The 15,238-nt window shown below is 46.4% G+C and overlaps 1 protein-coding gene across 1 annotated transcript in view; it reads right to left on the reverse strand.

Annotated features, from left to right (window-relative positions):
* LRRC1 (leucine rich repeat containing 1) overlaps positions 1–15,238 on the reverse strand; it is a 213,784-nt gene that overhangs the window by 137,830 nt on the left and 60,716 nt on the right. Inside the window, exon 2 of the mRNA XM_073589144.1 lies at positions 337–454. Within this exon, the coding sequence (XP_073445245.1) occupies positions 337–454 (118 nt within the window). The remainder of the gene's footprint in view (positions 1–336; positions 455–15,238) is intronic.

The raw sequence follows: 15,238 nt of genomic DNA on the forward strand, positions 1-15,238 counted from the left end.
TCTGATTACCCCCTGACGTGTGGTGGAGGCACACCGGGATGCATCCCGGGCTGTAGTGATTCTGTGGCGCGTCGAACTGCTGCAGCCAAGTCCTGGTGACACCAATGATACCACCTTGGTCGGTGACTGGCGGCAGCAATCACATACCATGTGGTCACCATCACCGCTGGGGCTGAGTAACAGAAGAAAATCCTGATGTTTATGGGGTTGGACACCCCCCTAAGAATGGCTGGGATTAAGGAGATTTGTCACGACCCATCTTTTCCTTACACCTCATATTATATTAATACAAAAGCATAAAAAATATGTAAACGTTAATGAGAGTTTTCAGCTTACCATTACGAGACACATCAAGTTCCACCAACTGCATAAAGTTGGCTATCTCCGGAGGAAGGCGCTGAATTTCATTATCGCTAAGACCAAGTTTTCTTAACTTCACGAGTTGGAAAAATTGCTGAAAGACAATAAACACATTAACGTCAACCTAATATCGTCACACATCCAATTCAGCCCGAAAATTAAACGAATGGCAAATAGAAGAGTTTAACAGATGAGAATCTTCATTTCTGAATCAAATGCACCTTAGATGGGAAGAACGTGTGACCTTCATAAGAAAGTCCTGCCACGTGACATCATCAGTGACAGTATTCCTGATCCTAAAGGTCGGGGACCCACAGACATATTCCATGGTCCGTATCTGGACAATAATGCTTTAACTCACCGGGGGTCTGTTGATCCGAACTTGCAGCCTCATATATACACAGATGGCTGCAAATTCAGGCCAGGAGACCCACGGTCAGAGCAGGCACTGCAGGGTGTGAACTTGGCCTTCCCCTCATTCTGTAAAGCAGCGTTCTCCTTCCTTTAATAAGACATACTGCGGTAAGCAGCAGCCCATTCATGCAGGACGGAGCCAAACTCCTGTTCACTCAATGGCCTGCTCTCATTAGGTTAAGAATGTGGCTCCTGTCCGCCTCCATGTTATTACTGCATACCGCCCAGGGAAAACACACGTCTCACACTTACACGGAGGCACAATGGTGGGCAACATAACACTACTGGGATGAGTACAGAGCCTGCAACAAGGTTACGGAAACCTTTCACTAGATTTTTATGCTTTACTTATCTAACTACCGCCTCCTATTGGCACTGCTCATTTTGGAATAGATTTTTTTTCTTCTGTGCCAAAGTTATGTCCCCCTGGCAAAAAGGTGCCAATTTGCCCGTCACCCGTTTGTGGGTCTTTACCTTTTCAGTGTTATATACACAGAATTTGCTGAAGGGAAAATCTGCGCCTATATTACAGGGGACCATAACTTTGGAAAGAAGGGGTAGGAAAAAAAAAATCTGCTTCCAGAATTACTGATAACCGCAGCAATTGCAGTAAGTACCAAAGCATCCAGGGAATGGTCCTCTCTAAGGCAGACCTGCCACCAGATTACACATGACAGACTGAACACATGCCTTGAGTTAAACTTTCACACAGGATTATACATCCTTTCTGACATGAAGATTCACTCTCCGCCCACCGAGCCTGCCTGACAACTCTTCAGTGTCCCTCCTCAATGCTGAGATCTCACACTGCTCAGTACAAGCTGCAGTTGTCAGGCTTGGTGGATGAGTGAAAACAATGATCCCGGAGATCTATGAACAATCTTTTCCACATGTATAGTGTGTCTATCTTGTTGTACCAAGGCTCTTTTACATATTAGGTAACGTTACTTCAAAAATTAATTTATGGTGACTTTAGAATTTTTTTCGTTCGTATGATCATTCAGCCACTTAAAAGGAATTGGTCACCAAATTTTTGCCATTTATTCTGAATGCATCATAATGGAGAGACAGAGACCCGGATTCCAGTGGTGTGTCACTTACTGGGCTGCTTGCTGTAGTTTTGATAAAATCACTGTTCTAGTAAGCCTGCTGCCAGCTAGTCACACGTATTCATGAGCTCTGTATAACCCTACCCCCACCACGGATGGGCAGAAAGCTGTGGAGTCAGGGAAATAGAGGAGTGGGAGGTTTGGCTAACTGACTCCTCAGCCCTGGATTACACACCTGGATGTGCTGCAGATTGGCAATTTTACAGTATGCAGAAAAGAGGTGACTGACCACAAAAGAGCATTGTCTCATATGTAGTTTGATGGCTGGGTAGATTTACATTGTGCTATGATAGGAAACAGTCAGTTATTTAGTTAATTATCATTCCTGCTAAAGACCCTTAAAAACACACCAGGATAAAGTATTTTATGTTTTAGAAAAAAATTGAACATGTCATTTTCTAATGATACTCTGTACATTTTCATACAGACGCAAAGGGAATTTCTTTTATCCTTTAATGAATGCGTACAGCACATTACCAATTTTAGTCACTTGATTGGAGTCATTGGGTCGTCCATTTAAAACAAGCGATCATTAGGACAGTGAGTGAATGTGTGGTTCCCAGCGGTGGGACAGCAGGCACTGCGGCAGATCGGGGAACTTTCACTCTAGCTATACAACAGTGTGGCGGGTCAGACCACCACCGCTCTTCTCTGGGGCTGCCAGAAAAAGCCGAGCAAAGCCCTGCGAAGAATCAATGGCGCAGCTGCCCAGCATGCACACTACTGCCCCTACATTCACTCTGCAATCAGTGCAGGTCCCAAAAGGTTAGAACCACACTGATCAACGAGCTATACGTGATAACAAACATCTATAATAATTTAATGGACAAAGTCCGAACATCATTTGATGCACGGTTTATGTCACATGCATTTTAATACTCCATCATAATTACATACAGTACAAAAAAGAAAAAACAAACAAGTGGAGCAGTCTGCCAAAAGAATAAAACTTTATGTGACAAATTTATAAATCGAAATGCTGAATTTACCAAAAAAGGTCTTAATATGCAGCAACTGTAAGAATGGGATTTTAATGGAATGTGGGAGTGAGGTTTCCATAGAAGCGATTTGCAGTAATAAAGGGGTAATGTGTATTACATCGGGTCTATGGGGATTTCACAATGCAGATTTTGAAATTAAATAAAATCAGAGCCAGAAAGCCTTCACACGCTTCTCCATCCGCAGCAATCTGACAGCCGCCATCAGTCTCTGCACCAAGCCCAGCTCTCGCCTCATCATATGCCACTGCTCCTACCCCGGGTCAGACAGTGGTGTGACGCCAGAATCTGGCATGTGTATGGACGAGGTCAGGGCGGACTCATTCACATCCAGAATGTTACTCAGCATCTGTACGGAATAAACCATGATGGTGCCTGTAGCAGCAGGCCATGCTGCTACAGAACGCGGACCACTACGGAAGGATTCAGGTCAGTGGCCGAGCAAGAGACTGGATAAACAGGGGACTCCACACTATAACCACCATAAACCACACATAAAATGCTATATTTGCCAAATTTATAAAAACCAAACTCATTAGCGCTAATGCCCGTAATGCCAACACAGAAGGAGCGCCCTGCAGAATCCATGCTCCTTACATGGAGAGCCAATAATGACCGGGAAATCCCAATAACCCCGGACAGTGGACACCAATGTACAGTGCAGGGGGGGATTTTCGGAACCATCATCACCTGCAGCTTTCTACCATTCACAAAATACAGCCAAGAATATTCAAGAATTATAAACCCCCCAGAAGGAGCATTTTTCCCCATTAGTGAAGATATCCATTGTTCGCTCGCTGGCTGGCAGGCTATACTCACATGACGGAGAAGGCCCTTTGTGCTGCCCAATAATTGTGTTGTCCTGTACAGTTACTGAATGGAGCTGGACAATGTTCCCAAGAAGTATTATCCCATTTGTCTGACACTCACTAAGGCTAGTTTCACACTAGCGTTTATTCGACGAAGCGCATGGCGCCGCTAAGCCCCGCCCCCTGCCGGCTCCCTGCCCGCCCCATCCGGTCATCGCCGCCCATCATCGCACATGGACGCTTGCGATCTGAGCACCCTAACTTTAGCATAGGGTGCGCAGATCGTGCGCTGGCCGTGCACTAGGATTTTTGCGTGCGTTGCATACTTTTGAAGGTGCGCCCGTGCGCGCCAAACGCAGCATGTTGCATTTCGGCGCGCACGGAGCACCTTCAAAAGTGCGCAGCGCACGCCAAAATCCTACTAGCGCACGATCTGTGCACCCTATGCTAAAGATAGGGTGTGCAGATCGCAAGCGTCCATGTGCGATAGTAGGCGGCAATGACCGGATGGGGCGGGCAGGGAGCCGGCAGGGGGCAGGGCTTAGCGGCGCCGTGCTCTGCGTCGAATAAACGCTAGTGTGAAACTAGCCTTAGGAAGTATCTGATCAGACCCTGTACGAATACGAGTCACAGGCTGAAAGTGAAAAAAAGAGGTTAGCTCCTCCTCTGTCGTATACACCCCCCTATTGCAGGCGGAACTCAGTTTGGTGCCAAAGCAGTAGGAGGACAACAAAATCAGCCTTAATACAGATACATGTCCAGAAAAGGACCATCCTTATATCACATAAATAAATGCGTGTTAATTAAACAAAAACAGAGCCAACTGGCTAATAGGGTGGGTGCTGTGTCCCCCAATGAGCATCTCGGAGAAAAGGATTTTACGGTGAGTTTATCACAAAAATCCATGTTTCTCCTTCGCCTCATTGGGGGACACAGATATTGTGGGGCGTCCTAAAGCAGTCCCTGGGTGGGAGATTGACTCACCGATCCAAGCTACATGCACCTCTTGTTTAAAAGGTGCGCCACCGCTGCTTGGAGAATCCTTCTACCCAGGCTTGCATCCGCCGAGGCCTGAGTATGACTTTTATAATGTCTGGCAAATGTGTGCAGGCTGGACCAGGTTGCTGCTTTGCAAACCTGTTCTGCCAAAGCCTGATGTCGAAGCGCCCAAGAGGCGCCCACTGCCCGAGTAGAGTGCGCTCTGATCCCTGATCGGCGTGCCTCTAATGCGGTAGGACTCCTGAATAGTCAAACGAATCCATCTGGCTATGGTCGATTTTGAGGCAGCGCGTCCCTTCCTGCGCCCTTCAGGGAGCACGAACAGCGTGTGTCTGACGTAAGGGCGCCGTCCGCGACACGTACCTCCCTAGGGCTCTTACCAGGTCTAACGTGTGAAGAGCCTTTTCCATACGGTGCACCGGTGCTGGACCAAATGAAGGCAAGACAACATCCTCATTAATGTGAAATGAGGACATGACTTTCGGCAGAAAAGGAGGGGCTGGTCTGAGCACCACCTTATCCTCATGGAAAGTGAGGAACGGAGCTCGGCAGAACAGGGCCGTCCGCTCTGAAACCCGTCTGATAGAAGTGATGGCCACTAGGAACACCACTTTCCAGGAAAGGTACCTCAAGGAGATATCCTGAAGCGGTTCAAATGGAGCTTCCTGCAGAACACTTAGGACCAGGTTAAGGTCCCAGGCGTCCATAGGCGCCTTATAGGGAGGTACCAAGTGGGAGACTCCCTGGATGAAAGTCTTCACCTGCAAATTGGTAGCAATTCTGCGCTGGAACAGGACGGATAAAGCCGATATTTGTCTCCTGAGGGAACTTGAGGCCAAGCCCGAGTCTAGGCCCGACTGGAGAAAAGCCAAGATGTTGGGGATCGAGAATCTCAGCGGAGAAACACCGCTGCCTCGACATCAAGCAAAGAACACCTTCCAGGTGTGGTGGTAAATTCGTACTGAGGCCAGCTTCCGGGCGCTAACCATTGTAGCGACCACCTTGCTCCCGAACCCTGCCTGGGATAGAATCCAAGACTCAACGGCCATGCCGTCAAACACAGGGCTCCTGAGTTCGGGTGGCAGATTGGCCCTTGAGAAAGTAGATCTGGGCGCTCTGGCAGTCGCCAAGGAATGTTGGCGAGCAGCTGCATTAGATCTGCGTACCATGCTCGACGGGCCCGTCCGGGGCCAGCAGAATCGCCGGAACCCTTTCCGTCCTGATCTTTTTGATAACTCTCGGAAGTAGTGGAAGCGGGGGAAATAGATATGGGAGGCGGAACTGGTTCCATGGCGGAACCAACGCTTCCACAGCGATCGCTTGCGGGTCCCTGGCCCGAGCGACATATGTGGGTACCTTGGCGTTCACCCTGGAAGCCATCCGTTCCACATCCGGAGTTCCCCACAGTTGACAAATATGCTGGAAGACCTCAATGTAGTGATCACTCTCCGGACGCAAGACCCCGCCGGCTGAGAAAGTCTGTCGCCCAGTTCTCCACACCCGGGATGTGGACTGCTGAAATCACTGAGTGGTTTGCTTCGGCCACTGAAGAACGTGCCCCACCTCGCGCATAGTTGCTCTGCTGCGGGTGCACCCTTGGTGATTTATGTAAGCCACCGCCGTGGCGTTGTCCGATTGAAATCGGACGGGGCGGCCTGCTAAGAAGTGATGAAACTGCTGCAGAGCCAGCCGAATCGCTCGTATCTCCAATAAGTTGATCAGGAGACGTGCCTCCTGTGGCGACCACCGTCCCTGGGTTGTATGGTGGCGAAACACCGCTCCCCAGCCGAGGAGACTGGCGACGGTTGTTACCACCAACCAATGGTCTGGGGGGGAAGGATTTCCCCTGGGTCAGAGAGGAACTGGTTATCCGCCATCTGAGCGACTGCCTGACTTGAGAGAACAGTCAGCACCGCCGATCGAGCGTGAAAGGATTCTTATCCCAGGCTGCCAAGAGGGCGTACTGCAGGGGGCGAAAAATGGAACTGGCCGAACGGTACCGCTCCCATTGCTGCCACCATTTTCCCTAGAATCCTCATCTCAAAACGAATGGTATGAGGGACTGGTTGGCCAAGAGTCCGGACTCCCTGCCGGAGAGCTAGGGCTTTTTCCTGAGGGAATTTGTTCAGATGTTTGAGGTCCAAAATCGGTCTGACATACCCGTCCTTTTTGGGAACCGCAAACAGGTTGGAATAGAAGCCCTGAGTCCTTTCATGCTCTGGCACGGGAACAATGATCCTATTGCGCTGGAGCGATTCGATGGCTCCAACAGAGCTCTTGCCTGGGTATCCACCCTGGGAAGACGAGAAAGAAAAAAACGTCTTTGAGGGTATCTGACAAATTCTATTTTGTAACCTGAGGCCACCAACTCCTTTACCCATGCGTCATGCGCGACACTGAACCAGACGCGACGAAACCAGAGTAGCCGGCCACCCACCTTGCTGGTGTCGTCTGGCAAGCACCTCGAGTCATTTGGCTGACGATCTTTGGGATCTGGATTCCCTCGATCTGGCTGTTGAGTTCGCATTCTCCCCAATGGGTTGGATCTTTTGAGACCTGCCGCCCCTATCCTGGTTGGGGCGGCCTAAAGCGGCGGAATTGGCCGCTGTGGTCCACCCGGGGTTGCAAAAGGCCAAAAACGTGCCTAAAAAGGGTGGCGAAAAGGTGGTTAGACGTTTTGCTGAGGGAGAAAAGCGCCCTTTCCTCCTGTGGAGTCGGAGATAAGTTTATCCAACTTCAAGATTCCACGGCCATGCCATGTCCTTAACTATAGAGCTCTTCTGATAGAAATTGCGTTAGTGGCCGCAAGTTCCCGAGCAATTGCCGCATCCAAAGATGCATTGATTACGCAATCTCCGGCCATCGCGATCTGACTCGCGATTTCCGATCTTTCTGCAGGTAGCTCTTGCTCCTGCGCGACCTTGTTTAATGATTCTGACCATGAGATCATGGCCTTGGCTACCCAAGTTGCTGCGAACGAGGGAGAGAACGCTGATCCTGACGCCTCATATACTGAGCACAATGAGCTCTCTATGAGGCGATCCGTGGGATCCTTAATAAAGGAAACGCTAGGCCTGGATAACAGGGTTATAGTGGCTAGGCGATCCACCGTTGGAGATTTCGTCCATTTTTTACGGAGGTCCGGGGAAAATGGATACCTTGCTTCGAGTGCCTTTTGACCGGAGAAACGCCTGTCTGGTCGTTCCCTGTGTCGCTGTACTATGCCCTGAAACTCAGGGTGAGGAAAAAATTCTGTGCGGCCGCTTCACTCGCTTAAACGCCACCTTATGCCCCGTAGCCGCTGCGGGATCATCCTCAATCCCCAAGGCCTGATTGATGGCTTCTATGAGGCTATCAACTGTTTCACGTGACGCTGGAGTACCCAGGTCAAGGGGCTCGTCTGAGTCGAATTCTGAGGTCTGCTCGCTATCAACCACTGGTGACGGGGAGCGAGAAGCAGAACTTACGGATGCCAAGACACCGGATGGACTGGGCGACACCATGTGGATTCATTTCCTTCGGGTCTGCCTGGAGTGAGAGCAGCCCCTGCAGGCGAGAGGCTCTTGTGAGGTGGAGGTCCCCTCTAAGGCCGGCGAGCCACTGTCCCTGTCCCATCTGGGGCCTGAAGGGACTCAATTGCATGAACTCTGACAGTGATAGGGCCCACTCTGGGGGGCTTGGCACACTGGTCGCGGTCGCAGGGGAGGACGGACACTGAGGTTCTGTTAGGCGTCGGGTTCCGGGTGCTACACAGTGGGAATCCCGAGCCTTGTCCTCTGCGGTCTGCCCACACCAGCATTGTGGGTTCGGTCGCAGGGAGGGCTCTTGGGCACGTTTGGAGTCGCTGGCTTTGTATAATCGCTTGCTCTACGCCCGCGGAAACACAGCCTGACAAGAGATGCATGCTGCTTTTTCAGACATGCTGTATCTGTCCGCTGCTGGGGATGGGGGGGGAAGGCAGTAGCACCTCGTTTACCCTGTGGTCTCCCGGGCAAAAGCATACACCCACATTATCTGTGTCCCCCAATGAGGGGAAGGAGATTATATTATATGTGTAGTGACTACTGTGTCTGCTAGGGGGTGCTGTGTGGATGTCCCAGGACAAGAGTATAAGCATTTCCAGTGTCCTGATAGGTGTAGGATACTGAATGACCGTTATGTATCCCAAGGTGGGTGGCCTGGAGATGGAGACATATGTGTGTGTGGATCAGCAGTGATACTGCTGAGGTGCTGTTTCAATGAGTCAGGGATCAGTTACCTACAAATCCACCCGGGTGAGTGGTTAAGAACGCTATTGTAAAATGTGTATGAGTGGTTCAAGGACCTGTGATGAGGTCATAGCCATGTGACCCGGTGAACGTGGCTACGGACCATATAAGGTGGCCAGGGTAGGTCACATGGGAGTGAATGCAGGGACCTGTTTGCTCTGTTTTGGAAGGCCTCGTCTGGGAGAGATGGGGGCTGTCTTCCTGACAGCAAGGAACGCTGTGTTGAATGGCTGCACGTGCATGATGATTCCCTGGATGGAATGGACGACTGCAACATGATGAGGTGAAGCAGTCATGAGGAAACCCTGACGTGGGTGAGATAACTGAGGCTGAAGAGCCTGTGTATGCCTAACCTGTGTGACCACAGAGATTACAGAGCTGAACTCTGTCATGGACACTATGCTGATATTATTAAGTTTATGTTGCTGCTGTGAGTTTATGATGCTAAATAAACCGCATTGACTATGATTGTTTATGGAAAACCCGTGCCGGATCTGGTTTTGTGGCGGCTAAGCGAGTATCCCCTAATTGAATAACAGCGCTACCTTACAAGATATATAAAATCTATATATATATATATATATATCTATATATATATATATATCTATATATATATATATATCTATATATATATATATATATATATATATATATATATACAGTATATATATATCTATCTATCTCTATCTATCTATCTCTATATCTATCTATATATATATATATATATATATATATATATATATATATATATATATATACACACACACACACACACACATACACACTAATATACAGTCATATGTAAAAGTTTGGGCACGCCCATTAATGTTAACCTTTTTTCTTTATAACAATTTTGGTTTTTGCAACAGCTATTTCAGTTTCATATATCTAATAACTGATGGACTCAATTATATTTCTGGATTCAAATGAGGTTTATTGTAGTAACAGAAAATGTGCAATCTGCATTTAAACAAAATTTGACCGGTGCAAAAGTATGGGCACCTCAACATAAAAGTGACATTAATATTTCGTAGATCCTCCTTTTGCAAAAATAACAGCCTCTGGTCGCTTCCTGTAGCTTTTAATGAGTTCCTGGATCCTGGATGAAGGTATTTGTGAGCATTCCTGTTTACAAAACAATTCCAGTTAAGTTTGATGGTCGCCGAGCATGGACAGCCCGCTTCAAATCATCCCACAGATGTTCAATGATATTCAGGTCTGGGGACCGGGATGGCCATTCCAGAACATTATAATTGTTCCTCTGCATGAATGCCTGAGTAGATTTGGAGCGGTGTTTTGGATCATTGTCTTGCTGAAATAGCCATCCCCTGCGTAACTTCAACTTCGTCACTGATTCTTGCACATTATTGTCAAGAATCTGCTGATACTGAGTTGAATCCATGCGACCCTCAACTTTAACAAGATTCCCGTTGCCGGCATTGGCCACACAGCCCCAAAGCATGATTGAACCTCCACCAAATTTTACTGTGGGTAGCAAGTGTTTTTCTTGGAATGCTGTGTTTTTTAGCTTCCATGCATAACACCTTTTTGTATGACCAAACAACTCAATCTTTGTTTCATCAGTCCACAGGACCTTCTTCCAAAATGTAACTGGCTTGTCCAAATGTGCTTTTGCATACCTCAGGCGACTGTTTGTGGCATGCTTGCAGAAACGGCTTCTTTCGCATCACTCTCCCATACAGCTTCTCCTTGTGCAAAGTGCGCTGTATTGTTGACCGATGCACAGTGACACCATCTGCAGCAAGATGATGCTGCAGGTCTTTGGAGGTGGTATGTGGATTGTCCTTGACTGTTCTCACCATTCTTCTTCTCTGCCTTTCTGATATTTTTCTTGGCCTGCCACTTCAGGGCTAAACAAGAACTGTACCTGTGTTCTTCCATTTCCTTACTATGTTCCTCACAGTGGAAACTGACAGGTTAAATCTCTGAGACAACTTTTTGTATCCTTCCCCTGAAAAGCTATGTTGAATAATCTTTGTTTTCTGATCATTTGAGAGTTGTTTTGAGGAGCCCATGATGACACTCTTCATAGGAGAATCAAATAGGAGAACTACTTGCAAGTGGCCACCTTAAATACCTTTTCTCATGATTTGATACACCTGGCTATGAAGTTCAAAGCTCAATGAGGTTACAAAACCAATTTAGTGCTTCAGAAAGTCAGTAAAAAGTAGTTAGGAGTGTTCAAATCAAGAAAATGATAAGGGTGCCCATACTTTTGCACCAGTCAAATTTTGTTTAAATGCAGATTGCACATTTTCTGTTAGTACAATAAACCTCATTTGAATCCAGAAATATCACTGAGTCCATCAGTTATTAGATATATGAAACTGAAATAGCTGTTGCAAAAAACAAAATTGTTATAAAGAAAAAAGGTTAACATTAATAGGGGTTCCCAAACTTTAACATATGAAAAAAAAAAAAAAATTATATATATATATATATATATATATATATATATATATATATATATATATATATATTCGATATTACATATTTACAATTTATTACAGTTTTTGTGTTCTAAAGTTGTACTCCCATAAATATATATTATGTTCTATCTAAATATCTGTCAGGAACACCGCACTGCACTTGCTCACTGAGCCAGTGCACGTGTCCTGAGTACAAAAACAGTGCTCAAAGATATCTGTGGAGCGGGCAGCAGCGGTGATGATGCATGCTCCAGGACCTGAAGCACGTGACTGCTGGGGGCGTGGTCTAAGCTCCACAGAGCTAGGAGCTGCAGGGAAACTCCTAGAATGGTAACTACAGGACAATGTTACCAAGGGGCATAGACAGAGACAGAAACCAGATCAAGCCGGGTCAAAGCACGAGATAGCAATACAGTACCAAAGGATTAGACAGAATGGATAGTCAGGACGCAGCAATAGATCAGAAAACCAGAACGGGCAATAGACGGTACAATAGGGACAAACTGCAATGGAGTAACAATAGCCAAGCCAGATCAGAACCAGAAAAGACAATAGTACCAAAACGAGAGACGGAGTACAGAGTGAGGGGACAGACCGGGTCATACACGGGAAGCAAACAAGCAATGCAGAGTACACGCACACCAGGGGTCAGACACACCAGAGCAGCAGTATAACTGACAGAGAATGCTAGTTTGGAGTGAGTATAAATACCCCAAAATCCAAAGAGAGGCCGGCAAAAGTTAACCCTGTGAGAACAGGACATTAACCATGTCCTAACCATGACATATCTTGATTATTGTATAATAAAAATTATTAAATGTCTGATGATCACATTGTACTACAATACATTTTTCACTTAAATATAAGCAATATATGTGGGAGTCGGAGTCGTGGAGTCAGGGTTGGGGTCGGAGTAAGGGAAATTGAGGAGTTGGAGTCACAGGTTTGGCTTACCGACTCCACAGCCCTGATTCCATCAATGATGGCCAAGAAGTAATTGCGTGGCAACAGATAAAAGCATTATCCAATGTGACCTTGGCCTGCTGTCTGAAATAATGGAAGCGAATAATGGGCTTTCAAATATCAGTAACTGAGTTAGCCTCGTGCTTTAATATTTTGTTTCTTACATGGTTAATGCAGCCTGCCAACAACCAATCGTGGTCACCACACTTTCCTTAGTGGTTACTGTCAACTATTCCGAGACCACGTGTGGCAGAAAATCCTGCAAGTGCCAAGTTACACTCCATAAGTATAAATATTTCATTTGCCATTTGGGATCTGCGGGAAAGAGAAATTTAGCACGCTTGTGTGAAATCTCTCTCTGCAGGTGACTGATGGAGTTCTCTCTAGACGGCTAATGCCGCTCTCCTGCTATAGTGATTTAAGGACAGCCGATGTTATTTGCAACAACAAGTTTCTGCATGAATGTACTAACTATACTAAAAAAGATATATCAGTTTACTGGAGGAAGAAAAAAAAGAAAAAAAAAAGAAAAAAAGGAAAAAACACATTAAAAGCCGACAGCAAAGCTGTGAGCTTCAGATGCTCATATCAGCAGGGCTCCATTGGATTTGGCTGTGTTGTGTATGTAACATCACACAGCAGTAGACAAATCGTGTCCAAATATGTGAAAACTGCTGTATACAACTGTCCGCCTGAAACAATGGCTCTAAATCTGGATCAGCACCAGCTTACTCATCCTACAAAGCAAGCCACAGTTTATAGGATTGTCATCCAGCAGAGAGGCCTCTGGAAAAAGAATATACCCAGCTGAGAAGTACCATTTCTGATGGACCCATCCTGCCTTCAGGTCTCCTAGGACAGGCTGCATGAATGAGACTATGGTCAGCCATGCTAGGCTCCCGATTTTTAGGTATACCATTACCAGCTTTTAGATGATCTGGGCAGTCAAACCTATTTGTAGAGCCAGCATCGGAGACCAAATGTTAACTACACACGGATACAGTGCCGCAAGGCAACCATGAAATGCTGTATTTAATAAAGAAAGAAAAATACATGGATACAAGCAAAAATGGCAAAATAAAAAGGGAAAAATTACAGAAACGTCTTATTACTTTAGATATGCGAGAGCTTTTTGCGAAGGATATCACAGAGGAAAATTGTAGCTTCTCCTTGGGTCCGACATTGACATTCGTCAGATGCGATGTTTTAAACGGTCTCGCCAGACCCCCCTCTCCACTCTTCCTTTGCCAAGTGTGAAGATGGCAGATTGCAATTCAGTGCCAGTTATAGCCCTAATTTTTACTGTAGGCCATATTTTAGCCAAAAATCTTCCAGAGAAAGAATAAGGCTTTCATCTTCGCGAACATACATTAAGCATTCTATACAACATTCCTGTGGTTTGCCAGCTACCAACACTTGTGCAATTTTACCCACAACGCCAATATGTTCCCCGATCACAAATCTATCCATGGATTGTGTCAAACTCAATTTATAAAGATAACATCGAAATATTGGTATTCATTAGGCCATTTGGGCTCATTGCAGATGCAAAGTCCTGGGGCTTCTAAAGCCCTTTTCTCACTTTTGGTTTAGCACCTTGATGCTAGCAAGGAAGCATGTGGGAAACACCTGCTTGACTGTTGGGTTATCTAGAATTTACAGCCATTTGCTAATTATTCTACACACACAAGGTTTGATCCAACTTGGGATACCTTGATTCAAGTATAGGGGGGTGCTGCCGGTATGCCAATGATCTAAGCCTTTTACTCCATTTATAACTTCCAATACCTGTTCCTCCGTTATGGAGATGTCAGCGTTTGGATGTAAATGCCAATGAGGCTGTAGACAAAAAGCTTGTGTCATTCCAGGACTACACCCCACCCAGCGCTGCCTCCTACTATTGACTGATAGCCTCTATGTTATGCTCCTTTGCCTGAAGTCACGAGGCAGCTCCGGAAGGGGAATAGAGCGGGAGTGACATGGGATCAGATCTACAGGCACACTTACTGATCAATTCATATGCTGATTTCTTAGTAATGAAGGAACAAACTTCCCATGTAAATGGTATTGCTGGACGTATCTTTGAAAGAGCTACAAATAGTCTTTCTTTTTTTTTTGGGGGGGGGGGGGGGGGATCCAGCTGACAGTCTCCCTTTAAGAGAGATTTAGATCTTACCCATTCCAGATAACCTTCAAATGTCTAAACTCATGAGAAAGTTAATAGGTTTCCAAGATAACAGAGCATTGAACAGGAAACTTACGGCAGACTTCTACTGGCCGGCAGACCTATACGTATCACTTTAGGCTATGTGCACACGCTGCGGATTCACCCGCGGATTTGTATATGCGGATCCGCAGGTAAAACCGCAGCTAAAATGACCTGCGGAATGGCCAGCGGTTTTCCCCTGCAGTTTGACACCTGGACGATGGAATAGGTGGCAAACCGCAGCGGAATCCGCAGAAAGAATTGACATGTCAGTTCTTTCTGCCAATTCAAAACCGCAGCTTTTCCGCATTTGAAAAACCGCAGCATGTGAACAGCAGATTGTAAATCCCATAGACTTACATGGTACTGTACACTGTCTGCAGAACTGCTGCAGATCCGCAGAGGCCAAATCCGCAGCGTGTGCACATAGCCTTATTAGTCTGTATATCTGAACTTCCGTCTCAGAAACACATGGCATTTCCATAAAATAAATATATGATGGAGTAGATAAAAGGGCACCCATCCCAAAAGCAGCATGCACTAGCTACAGACACTCTATGTGTATGTCAACCATAGAAGCAGATAGAGTATGTGAGCCATGAATAATCTACCATCACACCGGTCAAATACCCCTTCTTCACAATAGCTCTGTTTATAAAAAA

This window comes from Dendrobates tinctorius, unplaced genomic scaffold, assembly GCF_039654945.1.
Source record: "Dendrobates tinctorius isolate UK_male_01 unplaced genomic scaffold, ASM3965494v1 ptg000107l, whole genome shotgun sequence".
In the NCBI taxonomy this organism is placed as follows: domain Eukaryota; kingdom Metazoa; phylum Chordata; class Amphibia; order Anura; family Dendrobatidae; genus Dendrobates; species Dendrobates tinctorius.